The following is a 20,102-nucleotide window of genomic DNA, read 5'->3' as shown; positions in this document are numbered from 1 at the left end:
ACCAGTCCGCTCCGCACTGGCACTCAGCTGCTCCTAGATAAGTTTTCTCCGGGACTCACTCGTCAGCACTGGCCTCCGCTCCAGGACTCACTCACCCACAACGGCTCAGCAGAGATGCAGAGAAGTGTGAAGTGACTTATTGCAACAGGAATAATATGAAGAAATAATATAAAGTAAAGCATTCAATTTTAAAGAGGCTAGACAAAAAGAGGAAGCTTGGAATATTTGTGTATAAATCATTGGAAGTGGTAGCCCATGTTGAGTCTAGCTAACGAAGCATAACAGATTGCTCCATTTACAATGGTGAAAGGGCTTCCATCAAATCTGTTTAAAGTAGAAACCAATTCAGCCACCCATTGGAGTACTGAATCCAGGTCTGGGCGCTACACCCTGGGAAGGATTTGAAGAAATTGGAAAGTTTATGAAAATGTGCTCATGGACGAGGAAACTGTTTCATGGATAGGGTGAAGAAGCTGAGGTTGTTTCTCTTGGAGAAGGGTGTATAAAGAGGAGACAAAAACAGAAATTGCTGGAATAGCTTAGCAGGTCTGGCAGAGTCTCTGGAGAGAAATCAGGAGTTAATGTTGGGGTCCAGTGACACTTCCTCAGATGCTGTCAGACCTGCTGAACTTTATTTAAGACTATTCTATTTTATGTAAGTTTAAAAGGAGGTTTGGCAGTAGTGTTCAAAATTGTGAGCAACCTAACAATGTCGAAAAGAAAAAACTTCTCATTAGTGGAAAGATCGAGAATTAGAGGGTGCAGTTTTAAAAATTTATTCATGGGCTATGAGCATCGCTGACTAGATCAGCATTTCTTTTATCCATCCCAAATTGCTAATGGGCAGCTAACAATCAACCACATTGACACGGGTATGGAGTCTCATTTAGCCAGCCTTCCCTAAAGGACATTAGTGAACCAGATGGATTTTTCTGACAATCGACAATGGATTCTTAATTCCAGAGTTTTATTGAATTCACATTCCACCTTCTGCCATAGCAGGATTGGAACCCAGTCTCCCAGAACATTAGCAACAACACCACTAGGCCATCTCTTTTAAAGTGATGAACAAAAGAAGCATTGATGGAATGAGGAAAACCTTATTTGACAGCATTAAGTAGTTAGAATCTGAATTCATTGCTTGAGAGTATGGAGTAGGCAGATGCCATTAAGGCTTTCAACGGGAAATGGGATTATATGAAGAGGAGAAAATTTGCATGGCCGTGGGGAGAAGGTAGGGTAGTGGGAATGTAGGTATATTACTTTCAATGCCTGCACAGCCAAGAGTCTAAAGATGTGCGGGTAGTTGAACTGGTCATGCCAAATTGCCAAGTGTCCAGGCTAGGTGGGATAGCCATGGGAAATGCAGGGTTATGGGGATAGGGTAAAGGGATAAAGGGGTGAGTCTAGGTAGGATGCTGTTTGAAGGGTCAGTGTGGACTCGAGGAAGAGAACAAATAAGAGAGTAGGACCCCTTAAAGGTCAATGAGCTCATTTTTGTATTGAACCTCAGGTGATGGAAGAGATATTAAATTAATATTTCATGTCAATTTTACTGTTCTTAAAAAAAGAAAAAGATGCTAGGGAACTTGGGTGAATAAATATTGGTGTTTTGAAAACAGTTCATGTTAAAGAAGTAGTGCTGAGGTCTTAGAAAACACAATGGTACATAATATCACCAGGACCTGATCAAGCGTATCCCAGGACATGTGGCAAGTTAGGGAGGAAATTACAGGACCTCTAGCAAAAACATTTCTATCATCTATAAACACGAGTGAAATACCGAAGGATGGCTAATATTGTGCCATTGTTTAAGAAAAGCTGTAAGGAGAATCTGGAAACTCGTGAGTCTGACATTGGTAGTGGTTAAGTCATAGTCATACAGCATGAAAACAGACACTTTGGTCCAACCAGTCTATGCTGAACATAACTGCAAACTAAACTAGTCTCAGCTGCCCGCTCCTGGCCCATATCCTTCCAAACCATTCCTATTTATGTACTTATCCAAATGTCTTTTAAATGTTGTAATTGTACCCACATCCGCCACTTCCTCAGGAAGTCCATTCCACATGTGAACCACCCTTTGTGTAACAAAATCTGCCGCTCGTGTTTTTTAAATCTCTCCTCTCACCTTAAATATCTGCCCTCTAGTCTTGAAATCCCCCATCCTAGTAAAAAGGCAACTGCAATTACCTGTCTATACCCCTCATTATTTTATAAACTCCTATGAGGTCGTCTCTCAACCTCCTGCGCTCCAAGAGAAAAAAATTTCCAGCCTATCCAAACTTTCTTTCTGACTCAAGGTGCTTCTGAAAGATAGGATTTACATGCGTTACAAAGGCAAGGATTGATTTAGTGATGGTCAGTATGGCCTTGTGTGAGGAAAATCATGCAGGACAAACTCCAGTTTTTTTTTAATGAGGTAACCAAAAAGATTGAAGACAGAGAGGTAAACAGTGTTTACTTAGGAGATAATAAAATGTGAGGCTGGATGAACACAGCAGGCCCAGCAGCATCTCAGGAGCACAAAAACTGACGTTTTGGGCCTAGACCCTTCATCAAAGAGGGGAATGGGGTGAGGGTTCTGGAATAAATAGGCAGAGAGGGGGACGCAGACCGAAGATGGAGAGAAAAGAAGATAGGTGGGGAGGTAGGGAGGGGATAGGTCAGTCCAGGGAAGACGGACAGGTCAAGGAGGTGGGATGAGGTTGGTAGGTAGGAGATGGAGGTACGGCTTGGGGTGGGAGGAAGGGATGGGTGAGAGGAAGAACAGGTTAGGGAGGCAGAGACAGGTTGGACTGGTTTTGGGATGCAGTGGGTGGAGGGGAAGAGCTGGGCTGGTTGTGTGGTGCAGTGGGGAGAGGGGACGAACTGGGCTGGTTTTGGGATGCGGTGGGGGAAGGGGAGATTTTGAAGCTGGTGAAGTCCACATTGATACCATTGGGCTGCAGGGTTCCCAAGCGGAATATGAGTTGCTGTTCCTGCAGCCTTCGGGTGGCATCATTGTGGCACTGCAGGAGGCCCATGATGGACATGTCATCTAAAGAATGGGAGGGGGAGTGGAAATGGTTTGCGACTGGGAGGTGCAGTTGTTTGTTGCGAACCGAGCGGAGGTGTTCTGCAAAGCGGTCCCCAAGCCTCTGCTTGGTTTCCCCAATGTAGAGGAAGCCACACCGGGTACAGAGGATGCAGTACTTGGGAGATAGTTGGAACTGCAGATGCTGGAGAATTTGAGATAACAAGGTGTAGAGCTGGATGAACACAGCAGGCCAAGCAGCATCAGAGGAGCAGGAAGGCTGACGTTTCGGGCCTAGATCCTTCTGGGAAAAAAAAATTCTGAAGAAGGGTCTAGGCCCGAAACGTCAGCCTTCCTGCTCCTCTGATGCTGCTTGGCCTGCTGTGTTCATCCAGCTCTACACCTTGTTATCTCAGTGTTGACTTGGACTTTGTTAAAGCCTTTGACAAGATTCTGCATGATAGACTAATTTGTAAAGTTAGATTGCATGGAACTGAAGGTGAGCTTGCCAATTGGACACAAAATTGGTTTTACGTTAGAAGACAGAGAATGGTGGTGGAGGTTTGTTTTTTCAGACTGGAGGTCGTAACAAGTAGTATTCAACAGGGTCCACTTTTGTTTGTCTTTTAGTTGAGAATATAAAAGGTTGCAGATGGCACCAGAATTGGTACAGTGCACAGTGAACGGTGAAGAAGCTTATCTAAGATTACAGAAAGGTCTTGATTGATTTGGTCAATGGGCTGAGGAGTGGGAGATGGAGTTTAATTTAAATAAAAGTGAGATATTGCACTTTGATAAAAACAAACAAGGACAGGACTTATAAATTAATAGTATGGCCCTGGGTAGTGCTGTAGAACAGAGAGACCTAGGAGTTCAGGTACATAAATCTTTGAAATCTGCATCTGGTAGACTGGATGTTTTAAGAACGTGTTTAGCATGCTTGTCACCTTAGCAAAGACCTTTAAGTGTAGATGTTGGGAAATCATGTTGAGGTTGTACAGGATGTTGATGAGACCTCTTCTGGAGAATGTGTGCGGTTCTGGCTGCCTGTTCTAGAAAGGATATTAATAAACTGGAGAGAGTTTGGAAAAACCAAGATGTTGCTGAGAATGGATGGCTTGAGACTGGAAAAGCTTTTCTTTCATTGGAGCCTAGGATGTTGAGGGGTGGCATTTAGAGGTTTATAAAATCACGAGGGGTATAGATAACATAGAACATAGAACAGTACAGCACAGAACAGGCCCTTCAGCCCACGATGTTGTGCCGACCATTGATCCTCATGTATGCCCCCTCAAATTTCTGTGACCGTATGCATGTCCAGCAGTCTCTTAAATGACCCCAATGACCTTGCTTCCACACTGCTGCGGCAACGCATTCCATGCTCTCTCAACTCTCTGTGAAAAGAACCCGCCTCTGACATCCCCTCTATACTTTCCTCCAACCAGCTTAAAACTATGACCCCTTGTGTTAGCCATTTCTGCCCTGGGAAATAGTCTCTGGCTATCAACTCTATCTATGCCTCTCATTATCTTGTATACCTCAATTAGGTCCCCTCTCCTCCTCCTTTTCTCCAATGAAAAGAGACCGAGCTCAGTCAACCTCTCTTCATAAGATAAGCCCTCCAGTCCAGGCAGCATCCTGGTAAACCACCTCTGAACCCTCTCCAAAGCATCCACATCTTTCCTATAATAGGGCTACCAGAACTGGACGCAGCATTCCAAGTGCGGTCTAACCAAAGTTTTATAGAGCTGCAACAAGATCTCACGACTCTTAAACTCAATCCCCCTGTTAATGAAAGCCAAAACACCATATGCTTTCTTAACAACCCTGTCCACTTGGGTGGCCATTTTAAGGGATCTATGTATCTGCACACCAAGATCCCTCTGTTCCTCCACACTGCCAAGAATCCTATCCTTAATCCTGTACTCAGCTTTCAAATTCCACCTTCCAAAATGCATCACCTCGCATTTATCCAGGTTGAACTCCATCTGCCACCTCTCAGCCCATCTCTGCATCCTGTCAATGTCCCGCTGCAGCCTACAACAGCCCTCTATACTGTCAACGACACCTCTGACCTTCATGTCGTCTGCAAACTTGCTGACCCATCCTTCAATCCCCTCATCCAAGTCATTAATAAAAATTACAAACAGTAGAGGCCCAAGGACCGAGCCCTGTGGAAACCCACTCACCACTGACTTCCAGGCAGAATATTTTCCTTCTACTACCACTCACTGTCTTCTGTTGGCCAGCCAATTCTGTATCCAGGCAGCTAAGTTCCCCTGTATCCCATTCCTCCTGACCTTCTGAATAAGCCTACCATGGGGAACCTTATCAAATGCCTTACTGAAGTCCATATACACCACATCCACAGCTCGACCCTCATCGACTTTTCTAGTCACATCCTCAAAAAACTCTAAGGTTTGTGAGGCATGACCTACCCCTCACAAAGCCGTGTTGACTGTATTTGATCAAGCCATGCTCTTCCAGATGGTCATAAATCCTATCCCTCAGAATCCTTTCTAACACCTTGCAGACGACAGACGTGAGACTTACTGGTCTGTAATTGCCGGGGATTTCCCTATTTCCTTTCTTGAAGAGAGGAATTACGTTTGCCTCTCTCCAGTCCTCAGGTACGACTCCAGTGGAGAGTGAGGATGCAAAGATCTTCGCAAGTGGCGAAGCAATTGCATTTCTCGCTTCCCAAAGCAGCCGAGGACAAATCTGGTCCGGGCCTGGCGACTTGTCAATCTTAATGTTTGACAAAATTTTCAGCAAAATTTTAGATAAGCTGAATGACAAGGGATTTTTCTCTTGGGTGGGTGAGTTCAAAACTAGGGTGCATATTTTTAAGGTGAGAGGAGAAGGATGTTTAAAAAGGAGATAGAGACACAGTGATTCATGTGTGGAATTAAATGCCAGAGAAAGTGGTGGATGCAGGTACGTTTACAACATTTTAAAAGACATTTGTACATGAATAGGCAAGGTTTGGATGAAAATGGGCCAAGTGCAGGCAGGTGGGACTAGTTTAGTTTGGGGACATGGTTGGCTTGGACTGGTTGTGCCAAAGGGTATATTTCCATGCTATATGACGCTATGGCTCCCTCCTGTGCTATAATAATCTATAATATACTGTGGGCTAAATTATACATTGACCGCTGGCTCCCCAAACCCTAGCCTACATTTCTGAATAGCTTTCCCACCTCAATTATGGAGCCATCTCCTATTAATAGAAACCCCAATGGCTGCCTCTGAGCTGCCAGTCAACCAGCAACTCGGTGTCATATTGGGATTGGTGGCTGATGCCAATATTGCATGAGCTGTCTGAGAAAGAGGAACTGTGGATGCTTCCAGACCCGGATGTGCCTCTGATTTTGCCAGGGGCTAAATTGGCCCTGATGAGAGCAATGTGTTTAACACCAGGAGGCAAAGCAGGCAAGGACCTCTGGTTGGTACAAGAGACCTGGGAAGGAATTACTCATTCCCTGTCCCTCTTTGACTGATTAGCAGCCCACAGGATTAAATCTTCAGCTACACTTGGGTTTCAGGGCTGTCCTGCCCCCCAACAAATTGGAAGAGTGGTGGGATGGGCCTTTAAATGGGTCTGAATTGTCCATGCAAGACTGTGGGGTTGTGGCTGGGTGGGCTGGCAGTGAACTAATGGCATGGCACCCTCACTTACCTGCTCACTCCCATGAATGGCTCAACATTCTTCTAGATTTCTCTATTCCAGTGAGTTGTGGACACAGTCATAAAGTATATTTTAGATAAGTCAATGGATTTTAAGTACTAATGGAGTTTCAGGATGTGGAATGGTGCTAGAAGGTAGAGTTGAGGTACCAGATCAGCCAGAATCGATTTAAATTGATTGATGCAGAAAGGCCCACTCCAGACTCGTTCTTGTCATTTGAAAGAAACCAAAATTGAATCCTTTCCCAGTGTCCCATGCTTGCCGGAACTTTTCATTCATTTCTCTGAGTGCTTATGGCCTGAGGATTTTTTAAAAACTTATATAAATGAATGTTTGTTGAATTGTACTCCATGAATATTTTGGTTAAGTATTTAAGTCAAAAATGTAGGGCTGCTGTCTCCTTTGAACATTGGGACGCATTAACACATTCCAACTGAGATGATGTCTGGTCTTTCCTGCCTGTGTGATGTTGGAGGCCCCTGGTAGGCCTGTCTCCCTAGGGACATTATGTGGACTGTGCAGGCTGGAGTATTGACTGGAGGACCAGAGACTGTGGCTGAGTGGCTGTGGCATTGCATGAGATAGATGGATGATATTTATGAGGTGTAGAACAGCAAAGGTACTGCAAGATGTAGATAGTCTCTGATGTATAATATGCTTAAAATTAACTAGATACAGCTGGCAAGCCATCATTGTGGAGGGTAAATATGTTTACAGGATGGCTGTGGCCTGTTAATTCCACGACTCGGAGTGGGATGCATTTGAAGAGACTAATTGAGGTGTTGACATTTCTCAGGTTATCCTCCTCCTTGAGATTCTGTCTGTGCAAAATTTGGTGCTGAGGCAGGATTATATTAGGCACTGACATGCCCACACACCTGCCTACTAACCTATCTCTGCCTCCCTGACAAACTCCAACCCATAGTTATATGGATCACACCATACAAGGTTGGAAATGATTTTCAGATAGTGGATGCAACCTGAGTAGGAGCAAGTCAGATTGGAGTATGTTGGTTATTGGGTGAATCAAACTGGGGAGAAATCTTCATTTGCGAGTAGAAGGTTATAATTGACAACATCCTATTCCTCTTGTGGCTTTATTGACCTGCCTGAACTCTGTCAATTAACACAAGTGGTAGGAGATTACATTGACTGCAATATAACCAAGAACTATAACTTATAACAGCAAATGTCTGAAGTGCTTTTTCACGTGGGTTTATTTCTGAAAAGTGGAACCGGTCTGCCAGCGAGAGCTGCATGAGCAATTGTCTCAGTCACAGAATGTAATAAAATTGGTAATCTTCTCTGACCTCTTAAACACCCCACCTGAAAGTGTTGAATCTGAAGGCATGTGCAAAGGCAAATTGTAGTCTGCCCATTTGATACAATGCTCGTCATCATTTGGCCAGGTGAGATGGTACGAGAGTGAGCAACTTTCAAATAATGAGTATGATTGTATTTATCACTGGTCAGAAAGTGCTTGTCTTTATGCCAGAGTTTTGTTTTGTTTTGTTTTTGGTGTTCTTTAGTTGGATGAGCTTTCTTCAGGGGAACAGCCAAATCTGATGGGCCTGCAAGAGCTGGAGTCAACACAGGCTCAAAAAATCAAGGATATGCTACAGATTTTGGGCTACAACTGCCCAAATGAGGATGGCTCTTCAGCGATTAAAGATGCTGCAAATTCTGAGCTACTTACAGCTGCATTCTACTTTTTTAGTGCTTTAGATGGTAAGAAAGACATTTCAGACATAGGAATATTTTGGAAATAGAAACATTGTTGATATTTTTTGCAGGTTATTTGCCTGGATTTGCTGTATGGTTTCTTAATTGGGATTTATAAAAAAATCCTGGAGAACCAACATTATTTCCTATTTTTGTTTCTTGTGCGGTTCTTCTGAAGTTTCAATGAGGGATTAGGAGAACTGGAGATTTTTCATGCAAATCATCATTACTATTGTAAATAACAATTCTCACTCAGTAAATTTTCATAATTTATCCATTGGCTTCTGTCAAAACAAATCAATCTTTGGTTAAATACAGTAAGTTGCAGAACATAGAATTGTGCTTAGATGGAGTTAGTTTAAACATTTGGCAGAAAGTTCAAAGAATTACCTCTTTTTTTTTAATCGTTATTTTTGTATGATGTAATTTACTAAAGTGAAGCTTTTATTGATGGGAACAACATTTCCTTAATGTAACCTTCAATTTTGTCAAATTTACCAAAGCTACAGTTAAAACAGTATTTAAATTACTTTGTCTAATGTGTCTCTATTTATTTAGCTTTGTCTGAAGAAACTCTTGCAGTTTTGGGTATTTGCTGTGAAATTCAAATTCTCCCAATGTTGCTTTATTTGGTAAGTTTGCACAACAGTCAACGACATTTGGCAAATTGTCTTTTTTTAAACAGTACTTTTACCTCAGTTGTGAACTGGATGAGGTTACTGTTTGCTTTGGCATCATAAGACTATTAGTCATTCCTTCCTTAATGCCTAGATATTTATTTGTTTCAATGATGTTATTCGCTTCTTTTAATGTCGAACGTTGCTTTTCTGAAACTTGACATACATTTGTATAATTCATAATGGAACAGCAGCATCTTGTGAATCTGAGCCCCTCCTTTAGCACAATGAAAGATACAATTAAACACAAATACCACAGTTACTGGAAATCTGAGAAAGTCGGGTCTGGCAGCAGCTGTGGACAGAAAAATGGAATCCAAAGACTATTCTTCTTTGGAACCGAAGAAGAATCATTTTTGAACTCAAAACGTTAACTCTGTTAGACCTACTGCATCTCTCTGTTTCCATTTATGAACAATGAAATTGGCTGAACTAAATGTACTAAACTTTTGCTGAGCTATTTTCACTGTTTTTCTCCCTCAGCTTCTGTGCCAAAAGACTTTTATGCGTGGTGATTTGAAACTGCATCAGATCATTATCTCTTGTGCTTTCCCCCATCTCTCACTCTCCTCCTCCCTTGCATTCAATAGTATAGATTAGTATCCTAGATGGGAATAATTGTATTCTTTGCATATACCTTTTTTGAGAGTTATCACTACCTAGTCATTCAGTCAAAATTGAATGCAACCAAATTTGTAGGACATTAGTTTCAGACTGGATATGATTTAGTAATTATATAGAAAAACATAAGATCTTGCCAAGTAACTTATACACTGATCTAGACAAGGCAGAAAGGCCGGACCACTGAACAGCTCGCTCTCCTTCCACTTCTCCTAGGATGGTGATGGCGAGCACGAGGAGGCATAGCTTTAAATTGAGAGGTGCAAGATATAGGACAGATGTCGGAGGTAGTTTCTTTACTCATAGTAGTAAGGGAATGGAACACTTTGCCTGCAATGGTGGTAGATTCGCCAACTTTAGGTACATTTAAGTCGTCATTGGATAAGCATATGGACGTACATGGAATAGTGTAGGTTAGATGGGCTTCAGATTGGTATGACAGGTCGGCACAACATCGAGGGCCGAAGGGCCTGTACTGTGCTGTTATGTTCTATGTTCCTATTAGCTATAAAATGTCAGTTCTGGTATCATTCTACTGCATTTTCTCTAATGTCTCTATAACATGGAAAATAGAATTCAGATATAGAAATACAGAACTAGAAAGCATTTAATAGTGCTTCAGATATGGTCTAACCAAAAATACGGTCTAAGGTGTAACACATGTTCAACATAACATTCCTACTTTTCAACTTCCTACCTCTCAAAATGAACTCCAGGTGCTTTGTTTGTTTTGGTTAAAAGAAATAGCTATTCTAACTCAGAACTGTTCTGAGGAAAGGTCACTGGATCCAAAACATTAGCTCTGATTTTTCTACACAGATACTACCAAACCTGCTGAGCTTTTCCAGCAACTTCAATCTGATTTGTCGCCAACTTGCCTACTCATCCTGATTCCACATATCAGTCTACCTTATCAAAGATCTTTTGGATATTCATGTACATATACATATGCATAATGGATAATTCATATACATATGGATAATGATGGGATAGTGTAAGGAGAGGGGCTTAGATTAGTTCACAGGTCGGTGCAACATCAAGGGCCGAAGGGCCTGTCTGCGCTTTATTGTTCTATGTTCTATGTTCTCATCTCTTCGCAGTGCCCAGGTCTTCTCGAACTACCAATTGTGTTTACTAGAATCCTCATTGAGTGATTTTTTTTTTCCCACTGCTTACAGTACTAAGCTCTGACATGCCTCTTATTTTATACCATTTTTCCTCCAAGGATTGTTGAATTGTTGACAGTTATTGTCTGATAAATTTTTATTTCAAAATACTTTATGAAGTATCAATTTCTTTATCTCGATCTTCGGTTGAAACTTCCCTTCTGTAGTATCATTTTCTTTCATTAACTTTGTTGAGCTTTTAATCAGGGCCAATCTATGTGTGCAATCATTCTTACTTCACCTTTACCCTTGCACACATCAAACTTCCTCCCTGAAGAGCAACTTTCCACCTTTGCTACCAGATCTAATTCCCAGAAGATTAGTTATTTGTATCAATTCCACCATCAGTTCTTTGTCTAAGCAATTATTTTTGGGACTTGTTAACAAGTTATTCATAATGTTCATTCATTTTACACTCTTATTGCTTATCAGCTATTGGACCATGGTGTCATTCAATAAAACAGCATCTTTTCTGGTGCACACTGAACTTTTATAACTCTTCAGGCATCTTAACTGAGCTAAGTTAACTGAAAAACCTGGCACATCTTTGTAGTAATGCTTTGTGTTTTGATTATATCAGTTGCTCTTGACCTCCTCTGTTCATTAGTTTCTTCCAAGGTTATGTAACACTACTACATCGAAGTGTTATTATTCAATAATTTTGTTTTGAGGGTAATAAAACTTGAGATAATTTCTAATACATCTTTGTTACTTGTAGACTTGACTACCCCAGTCCACTCTTGATGGGGCTCTGTCACTCTGTAAACTTGACCTTACCAATTTAGCCAAACTTGCAGCCATGTTCACTGGTCTGCATTGGTTTATGGTCAAGCATTGGTTACAACCTTGATTTTAAAGCTCTCACCTTGTTTTCAAATCTGTCTGTAGTCTTGCCCCTCCCTATTTCTGTAATCTCCTCAAGGTCTACAAACCTTTATCTGCACCCTCTGATTCAATTTCTTAAGCATCTCTGATGTAATTTGCACAATGATTGGTGGCAGTGTCTTCAATTGGCTTGACCTTAGATTCTGGAATGCCTTCACTAAATTTCTTGGTCTCCCTCAATTTTTCCATCCATTAAGACACTGCTTAAAACTAATCTCTTGCACTAAATCCTAGGTGTTGGGGTCTAATATCAATCCCTTCTGTGGATTACTGTTGCATTTTGTTTTGTAATGCCCCTGCGAAGTACATTGAGATGTTTTATTACATTAAGGGATACCATATAAATACAGATTATTGTTAAGCCAATGAGAAGTTGATCTGGCATTTCCTTCAATGCCACACTGTGCTAAAGTATTAAACTACCCATCTCGCTAGTATTTGTGTTTCTGGGATATGTTTTCATTAATTGACCATTACTATCAGAAACGCTTTGTCCAGAAAGGTTAAAGGATCAGAATTGTGTTTTGCAAAGTGAGATGTAGAGGATTAGACTGCCAGTTGTGTTTTCAGTATGTTCCCCTATAAAGGTGCACAACTTTATACCACTCTTTCACAGTCCACTTCCTGTTTTCAGATTAACAACATCCCTGATGATGGAATGCTTCCTGTTGATAATCCAGACCTGCTGCTCCTAAAAGAAGAGGATCACTTTTATGCAACTCAACGTCTATTTGCTTTATCAAATATCTGCCTTGAAAACAAAGAATCATCCATCCACGTTGTGACTGGCAATCAGCCTGGTGTGCTTCCAGTGTGCCTTTGCATTGTTCTGCAGGGATTTGCTATTCTTAATGGGATCAAAGATGAATAAACAGTCCCAATCTTCAGGCTTGGATGTGTTTAAAAGCTGATCTTCATTTTATGGCTTTAATGTATTCAATACTGTTGATGTGTCGTAAAAACTCCAGGAAAATGATTAATGTTTTGAGAAGGAGCAGGATGGAAAGTTCAGTTGTGAATTCCTGTCAATGGCAAAATGAATCACAGAATTTCAGAATTAATACAATGCAGAAGGTCATTTGGCCCATTGTGTTGGCACATGATGTACATCATGTTTATATAGTATATTCCATCTTGTAGAAAATTGAAGAGTGTATGGCATTTTGTAATGTCAGAAATTACAGGAAATTATTACTTTAAGTTGTCAGCAAAAATCAGTATTTTTAGTTAATTAGTTTAATTAGGCAAAACAAAATAGCTTTGTTTCAATAAGAAGTTAACGTAACATTATCTGGAAGAGGAAAAATGTTGAAATCCAAATGATTTTATAGTTGGATTATAAGTAAGGAAGTGATAGTTACGTGGTGTCAATATCCCCTGTGCCATTTGTTCAAATTCAAAATCTGGAGCACTGTTCTATATTTCTCATTTCCAAATTTAAACTACAATTAATAAAAACTTCAGCTGAAAACACTAACAGTTAACTACCAGAATAGTCCATGTTTGCATTCACTGAATATTGATACGAATTTCTGACTAATTTTAAAGTATAATTCTACTAAGCATAAACATGGATTTCAAATAAGATTTTACAAGAAGTTGTTCTATTGAAAAGTAATTTTATATTTCTGAATGAAGAATGTTAGAAATTTAACGTTTAATAGTTTGAAAAACTAAGTGATTTGTTTTAAATTTGTAATATTACAGATTTGTTTGTAAACATGAAGTTTGTTTTTCAGTTTTTACATGTATCTTTATTGAAGAACTTTAATAATGTTAGCATCCGACAAATCAAATAATGATTGTCGAGGTCACTAACTTTGACGTGTTAAAATCAGTACTGAAGTACTGTACCTTGTGCAGTTAGTTCTCAGGTTAATCGCATGCATTTAAATACCCATCGTACATGAAATCTACAGTTCGGAAGACAGTTCTTGATGTTTACTATAGGTGTATAGAATTCCCACTGAGTGGAAGTAGAAATTTCAGTACAAGCAGTTGAAAACTAACTTATACCAGTATTTTTCTTCACTAATCATATTGTCTGGTTGTGCAACCTCAATATTTAGGTGGATTTATTTTGTAACAATACTATTTTCAACAGTTTACATGTACACATCTAAATGTGGAGGCGTTGCTTAAAATATTTAATTATGTGTTTACATTGATGCTTAACAAAATACTTACATTGCTGCTGTGCATTCCTTCTTTAAATAAATTTGTGTTCTTAAGAGTAGTATGATCTTGAGAAAGATTATTCTAATTTTTTTTTACTGCATGTCAACCTGATTCCTATTGGTTGTCTGATTTCTCCTCCCTATGGAAAAGTGTTGATCAACTTCCCAAATTAATTTCCGGATGGTCTGGTGATTACACAGGGTGAAAAGCTGCTTACTTGTGCTGTAACAGAAGGGGGAGCACCATCCTACACTTGTGCACATGCAGTGTGTTACAACAGGGAGACAGACTGCTGAAAAAATTAGTCTTTCTATCTCCATTCACAACACAGTAAAACCAAAACCTTCAAAGAGCCTCACGATTAACAACCAATGCTTCCCAACCAACCTTTTGAATAACCAATCTGTGCATAATCAATTCCAGACACCAGTTTGTATTTTAAAAAGACTCCACATTTGATTTACAATGCAGTAAATTTAGCAGTGTAAAATTAAGCAAAATAATCTAACTCGGCTATGCTTTAAACCCAAAAGCTCTTGCTTCTTGCTTTTAGCTTTGTAGGAGTTTCTCCATAGTGTCCTAGGCCCAACCATCCTCAACTGCTCCATCAAAGACATTTCCTCCAGCATAAGGTCAGAAGTGGATATGTTCACCGATTGATTGTGCAGTATTTAGCAACGTTCATGACTCCTCAGATACTGAAACAGTCTATGTTCCAATACAACTAGATCTGGAACAGTATTCAAGTGTGGGATGATAAGTGGCAAGTAACGTTCACGCCACAGAAATGTCAGACCATCTCCAAAAAGAGACAATCTGACTACCACACGTTGATGTTTAATGGTATTGCCATCACTGATTTATCCCACTATCAACATCCTGGGGTTTGCCATTAACAAAAAAACTGACATGCCCCACAAATGCAGTGGCTATAGGAGCAGGTCAGAGGCTAGGAATACTGCACTGCGTAACTCACCACTTGCTTTCCCAAAGCCTGTACATGAGTTACAAGACACAAGTCAAGAATATGATGGGATACTCTCCTATGTGCCCAATGGGTGTAGATCCAACAACAATTATGAAATTTGATACCATCCAAAATAAAGCAGTCCCCAATTGGTATCACACTCACAAGCATCCACTCCCTCTACATCAATGCGCCTAGCAGTGTGTACTATTGATAAGATACACTGCAGAAATTCCCTGAAGACCCTGAAATGGCACATTCCAAACTCATGATCACTTCCGTCTAGAAGGACAAGAGCATGGCAACACCGCCACCTGTAGGATTCCCCTCCAAGCCACTCACCATCCTGAATTGGAAATGTATTGCTTTTTCCTTCACTGTTCCCTGGTCGAAATCCTGGAAGTCTCTTCTTAAGGGCATTGTGGGTGAACCTACAGTGTCTCAAGTAGGCAGCTCACCATCACTTCCTCAAGGGCAAATAGGCTGTGGCAATAAATGCTGCCATTGGTGCTCCTGTCCCACACAGAATTTAAGTAAAAGGGGTTACAGGCTACATTAGATCTGGTATTGTACAATGAGATAGAATTAATTAATAATCTCACAGTGAAAGCACTCCTTAGTAGCAGCAACAATATGTTTGAATTTTGCAATTAGTTTGCTAGAGAGAGGAGGGATTTCAAAACTGTTGCAAAAGTTTTATAGTTATGGAGAAGTGCTAAATTGGGGAAAGGCTAATTGCAACAGTAATAGGCAGGAACTGGAGAGATCAGATTGGGGTAGCTATTTGAGGGTAAAACTACATCTGACATGTGGGAGTCTTCTGAAGGCCAGTTTATCAGAGTTCAGGATCAGCATGTTCCTGTGATGATGAAAGACAAGGATGGATAGAATCAGGAACCCTGGATGGCAAAAGATTTTGAATGTTTAGTCAAAAAGGAAAACGAGGCATGTTGAAGGTTTAGAAAACTGAAATTAGTGAAGGCCCTTTAGGTATATAAAGGAAGCAGGAAAGGAGTTAAGCAAAGATGGGTAAACAGGGATAACAAAGTGTGGAGCTGGATGAACACAGCAGGCCAAGCAGCAACTTAGGAGCACAAAAGCTGATGTTTTGGGCCGAGACCCTTCATCAGAAATGGGGGATCGGGAGAGGGGGTTCTGAAATAAATAGGGAAAGAGGGGGAGGTGGATATAAGATGGATAGATGATAAGATAGGTGGAGGGGAGACAGACTGGTCAAAGAGGCAGGGATGGAGCCAATTAAGGTGAGTGTAAGTGGGGAGATAGGGAGGATACAGGTCAATCCAGGGAGGATGGACAGGTCAAAGGGGTGGGATGAGGTTAGTAGGTAGGAGAGTGGGGTTGGGCTTGAGGTTGGAGGAGCGGATAGGCGGGAGGAAGGACAGGTTAGGGAGGCAAGGACGAGCTGGGCTGGTTTTGGGATGCAGTAGGGGGAGGGGAGATTTTGAAGCTTGCGAAATCCACATTGATACCATTGGGCTACAGGGTTCCCAAGTGGAATATGAGTTGCTGTTCCGCCAACCTTCAGTGGCATCTTTGTGGCACTGGAGGAGGCCCAGGATGGACATGTTGTCTGCAGAATGGGAGGGGGAGTTGAAATGGTTCGCGACTGGGAGCTGCAGTTGTTTATTGCGAACTGAGGGTAGGTGTTCTGCAAAGCGGTCTCCAAGCCTCCGCTTGGTTTCCCCAATGTAGAGGAGGCCACAACGGGAACAATCGATGCAGTATACCAGTGGATGCAAGTGAACATCTGCTTGATATGGAAAGTCTTCTTGGGGCCTGGGATGGGGGTGAGGAGGGAGGTGTAGGGGCAAGTGTAGCACTTCCTGCTGTTGCAGGGAGAAGTGCCGGGTGAGGTGGGTCTGGACGGGACTGTGGAGCGGACAAGCAAGTCACAGAGAGAGTGGTCCCTCTGGAAAGCAGATAAGAGTGGGGAGGGAAAAACGTTCTTGGTGGTGGGGTCGGATTGCAGGTGGCAGAAGTGTTAGAGGATTATGCGTTGGATCTAGAGGTTGGTGGGGTGTTATGTGAGGATGAGGGGGAATTCTGTTTTGGTTGTTATTGCAGGGAGGGGGTGTGAGGGATGAGTTGTGGTAAATGCAGGAGACACAGTCGAGGGCGTTCTTGACCACTGAGGGGGGGAAGTTGCGGTCCTTAAAAAACGAGGACATCAGAGATGAATGCCTCATCCTGACAGCAGATGCAGCAGAGGAGAAGGAATTGGGAATAGCGGATGGCATTTTTGCAGGAAGGTGGGTGAGAGGAGGTGTATTCTAGGTAGCTGTGGGAGTTGGTGGGCTTGAAATGGATATCGGTTTCTAGGTGGTTGCTAGAGATGGAGACAGAGGGGTCCAAGAAGGAGAGAGAGGTATTAGAGCTGGTCCAGGTGAACTGAAGGTTGGGGTGAAAGGTGTTAGTGAAGTGGATGAACTGTTTGAGGTCCTCGTGGGAGCACGAGGCGGCGCCGATACTGTCATCAATGTAACGGAGGAAGAGGTGGGGTGTGGGGCCAGTGTAGGTGCGGAAGAGGGACTGTTCCACGCAACCTACAAAGAGGCAGGCATAGCTTGGGCCCATGCGGGTACCCATGGCCACCCTCTTTGTCTGTCAAGCCCACCGACTCCCACAGCTACCTAGAGTACACCTGCCCTGACCCACAGCCTTAACTCAAGGTTACTATAAAGATATTAAAGATAGCAAACTGATCTGATGTTTCAATAAACTGTGCCTATGGTTGACACTTTAGAAAGTAATAACTAAGGCTGCATGTGCTGACACCATAGAGCATGGGTGCTGTTCCATGCACATTAACAAAAACGGGAAGGGTTTCAGTAAGGACCAGAACTTGTCAAAGGGAGAGATTGGACCTGGTTGGGAGAAGGGTCCAGAGTGGCGCTGGGGGAGGTATTGGGCCAGGTAGTTGATAGCCACTGAGCAGCAGCTGATAGCCAAGTTCGGTATCTATGAGGATGGCTTCAACCAGGATCTTGGATTGCTCTTTCCCCTGGCCATTCGTCCGTTCTGCTAGAGGGTCTGGCCCTGCGTGTGGGTGTGTTTCTGAGTCAGTGTGCATATGCAGTTGCACCACAATGGTAGTTTTGGCAGACACTGCCTTTTTGTGTCAGTCTTCACTGGAAAAAACTGTAAAATGGGAACTGAAAGAGAAGGAGGAACTTAAAATTGTGCAAAGTTGTTGGTTTGTACTAAAAATCAATTGCATACAGTATCAAAGAGTGTATTGTGACTTTGAACAGGGTGTCCATTTATTCTGGAGCTGCCGGTGTTGGATTGGGGTGAACAAGATCAGAAGACACATGACCCCAGGTTATAGTCCAACAGGTTTATTTGAAAGCACAAACTTTTGGAGCTTAGCCCCTTTGACAGGTGAAGTGAGGAAGAAGCACACAGAACACAGAATTTATAATTAAAGGAACAAAGGGTCACACAACTGATGAGGATGTACTATACAAACCCAAAATGCTGTTAAATCGTTAATCAGTTAGCAGATTTTAATTGATTAATATATAATATATAGTATGTCAATCCCCGAATTCCTTTCAAATCCCTGTACTGTGAGAATTAAAGCTTTTATCAGTGTAAAGAAGAGATGACTTTTTAGGTCAGACAATGCATGTTAGGTGTGAGACCTTGTTCAGAATCTGTCTGTGTTTTGGTTTGGAATCAGAGTGGTTTTATTTCTAAAGTGGGAATTTATAAAATGCCATATTGACTGACTGTCTATAAAGTATGTGCTTTTTGAACAATTCTGCAAATACACATTCACCCAATAGATTTTTGTGTGTGTGTGTGTGTGTGTGTGTGTGTGCGCGCGCACGTGCATGTGCGAGCAAGAGAGTGTGTGTGTGTTTGTGTGTCTCTGTGTGTGTGAGGATATGAGAGCGAGTGTGTGTATGTGTGTGTGCGTTTGTGAGAGACATAGAGGGAGATGGGCATGTGAGGAGTGTGTGTGTGTGTGTGTGTGTGTGCGCGTGTGTGCGCGTGTGTGTGTTTGTGGAGAGAGTATGCGTATGTATACATGTATGACAGACTGTGTGTGTGTGCGTGTGTGTGTGTGTGTGTGTGTGTGTGAGAGAGAGTGTATAGTGTGGCGGGGTCAACAGCTGTATGACATGAACCTAAGATCCCAGTTGAGGCCAGCCTTATGGGTACTGAACGGAGCTATCAGCCTCTGCTTAGTGACTCTACGTTGTTGTAAATCCCAAAGTCTGCCTTGAAGGACATTTACCCGAAGAGTCGAGGCTGAATGCCCTTGGCCACTCAAATATTCCCCCACTGGGAGGGAACATCCCTGTTTGGTGATTGTTACATGGCGTCCATTCACCCGTCGTCATCATGTCTGCGTGGTTTCACCAATGTACCGTGCCTTGGGCATCCTTGCCTGCAGCGCATGAGGTAGACAAGTTGGCCAAGTCACATGAGTATCTGCCGTGTACGTGGTGGGTGGTATTAACACATATGATGGTAGTGTCCATGTCAATGACCTAACATGTCACGCAGAGTTTGCTGTGACAGGGTTGTACAGTGTTGTGGTCGATATTGTCTTGAAGGCTGGGTAGTTTCCTGCGAACAGTGATCTGTTTAAGGTTTGGCGGTTGTTTGAAGGCGAGAAGTGGAGGTGTGGGGAAGATTGTAGTGAGATGTCCATCATCACTGATGATGTGTTGAAGGCTGCAAAGAATATTTTGTAGTTTCTCTGGTCCAGGGAAGTGCTGGACGATGAAGGTCACCCTTTCAGGCATATCCCTGTCTGTCTTCTGAGGAGGTCTTTACAGTTTTTTGCTGTGACATATTGGAATTGGTGATCGATAAATTGAGCATCTTAGCCTGTTCTTATGAGGGTGTCGTTCAATGCCTTCAGGTGTCCATTGCATTCCCCCACATCCGAACAGATCCTGTAAATGTGTAGGGCTTGTCCGTAGGGGATAGAGTTTTAATATGTTTCAGGTGGAAGCTAGAGAAGCGCAGCATTGTGAGGTTATCTGTGAGCTCGCAGTAGAGTGATGTGCTGAGGTGTCCATCTCTGATGGAGTTGCGTGTGTCCAAGAATGAGATGATTCTAAAGAGTAGTCCTCAGTAAGTCTGATGGTGGGATGGAACTTGCTGATGTCGCTATGTAGTTGTTTCAGTGATTGCTTGCCATGAG

General features: G+C 42.2%; 1 protein-coding gene across 3 annotated transcripts in view; it reads left to right on the top strand.

The window, feature by feature from the left end:
• The window catches only part of gsdmeb (gasdermin Eb), a 41,218-nt gene extending 27,207 nt beyond the window's left edge, over positions 1–14,011 (top strand). For all 3 annotated transcript variants that reach the window (XM_048522504.2, XM_048522513.2, XM_048522520.2), the window contains 3 exons: positions 8,234–8,432; positions 8,985–9,058; positions 12,410–14,011. In XM_048522504.2, coding sequence (XP_048378461.1) covers positions 8,234–8,432; positions 8,985–9,058; positions 12,410–12,646 — 510 coding nt within the window. In that variant the 3' untranslated portion in view covers positions 12,647–14,011. The remainder of the gene's footprint in view (positions 1–8,233; positions 8,433–8,984; positions 9,059–12,409) is intronic.
• The last annotated feature ends 6,091 nt before the right edge of the window (positions 14,012–20,102 follow it).

The sequence above is a fragment of the Stegostoma tigrinum genome, chromosome 2 (assembly GCF_030684315.1).
Source record: "Stegostoma tigrinum isolate sSteTig4 chromosome 2, sSteTig4.hap1, whole genome shotgun sequence".
Lineage (NCBI taxonomy): Eukaryota > Metazoa > Chordata > Chondrichthyes > Orectolobiformes > Stegostomatidae > Stegostoma > Stegostoma tigrinum.
This window is presented reverse-complemented; position numbering and strand designations above follow the sequence as displayed.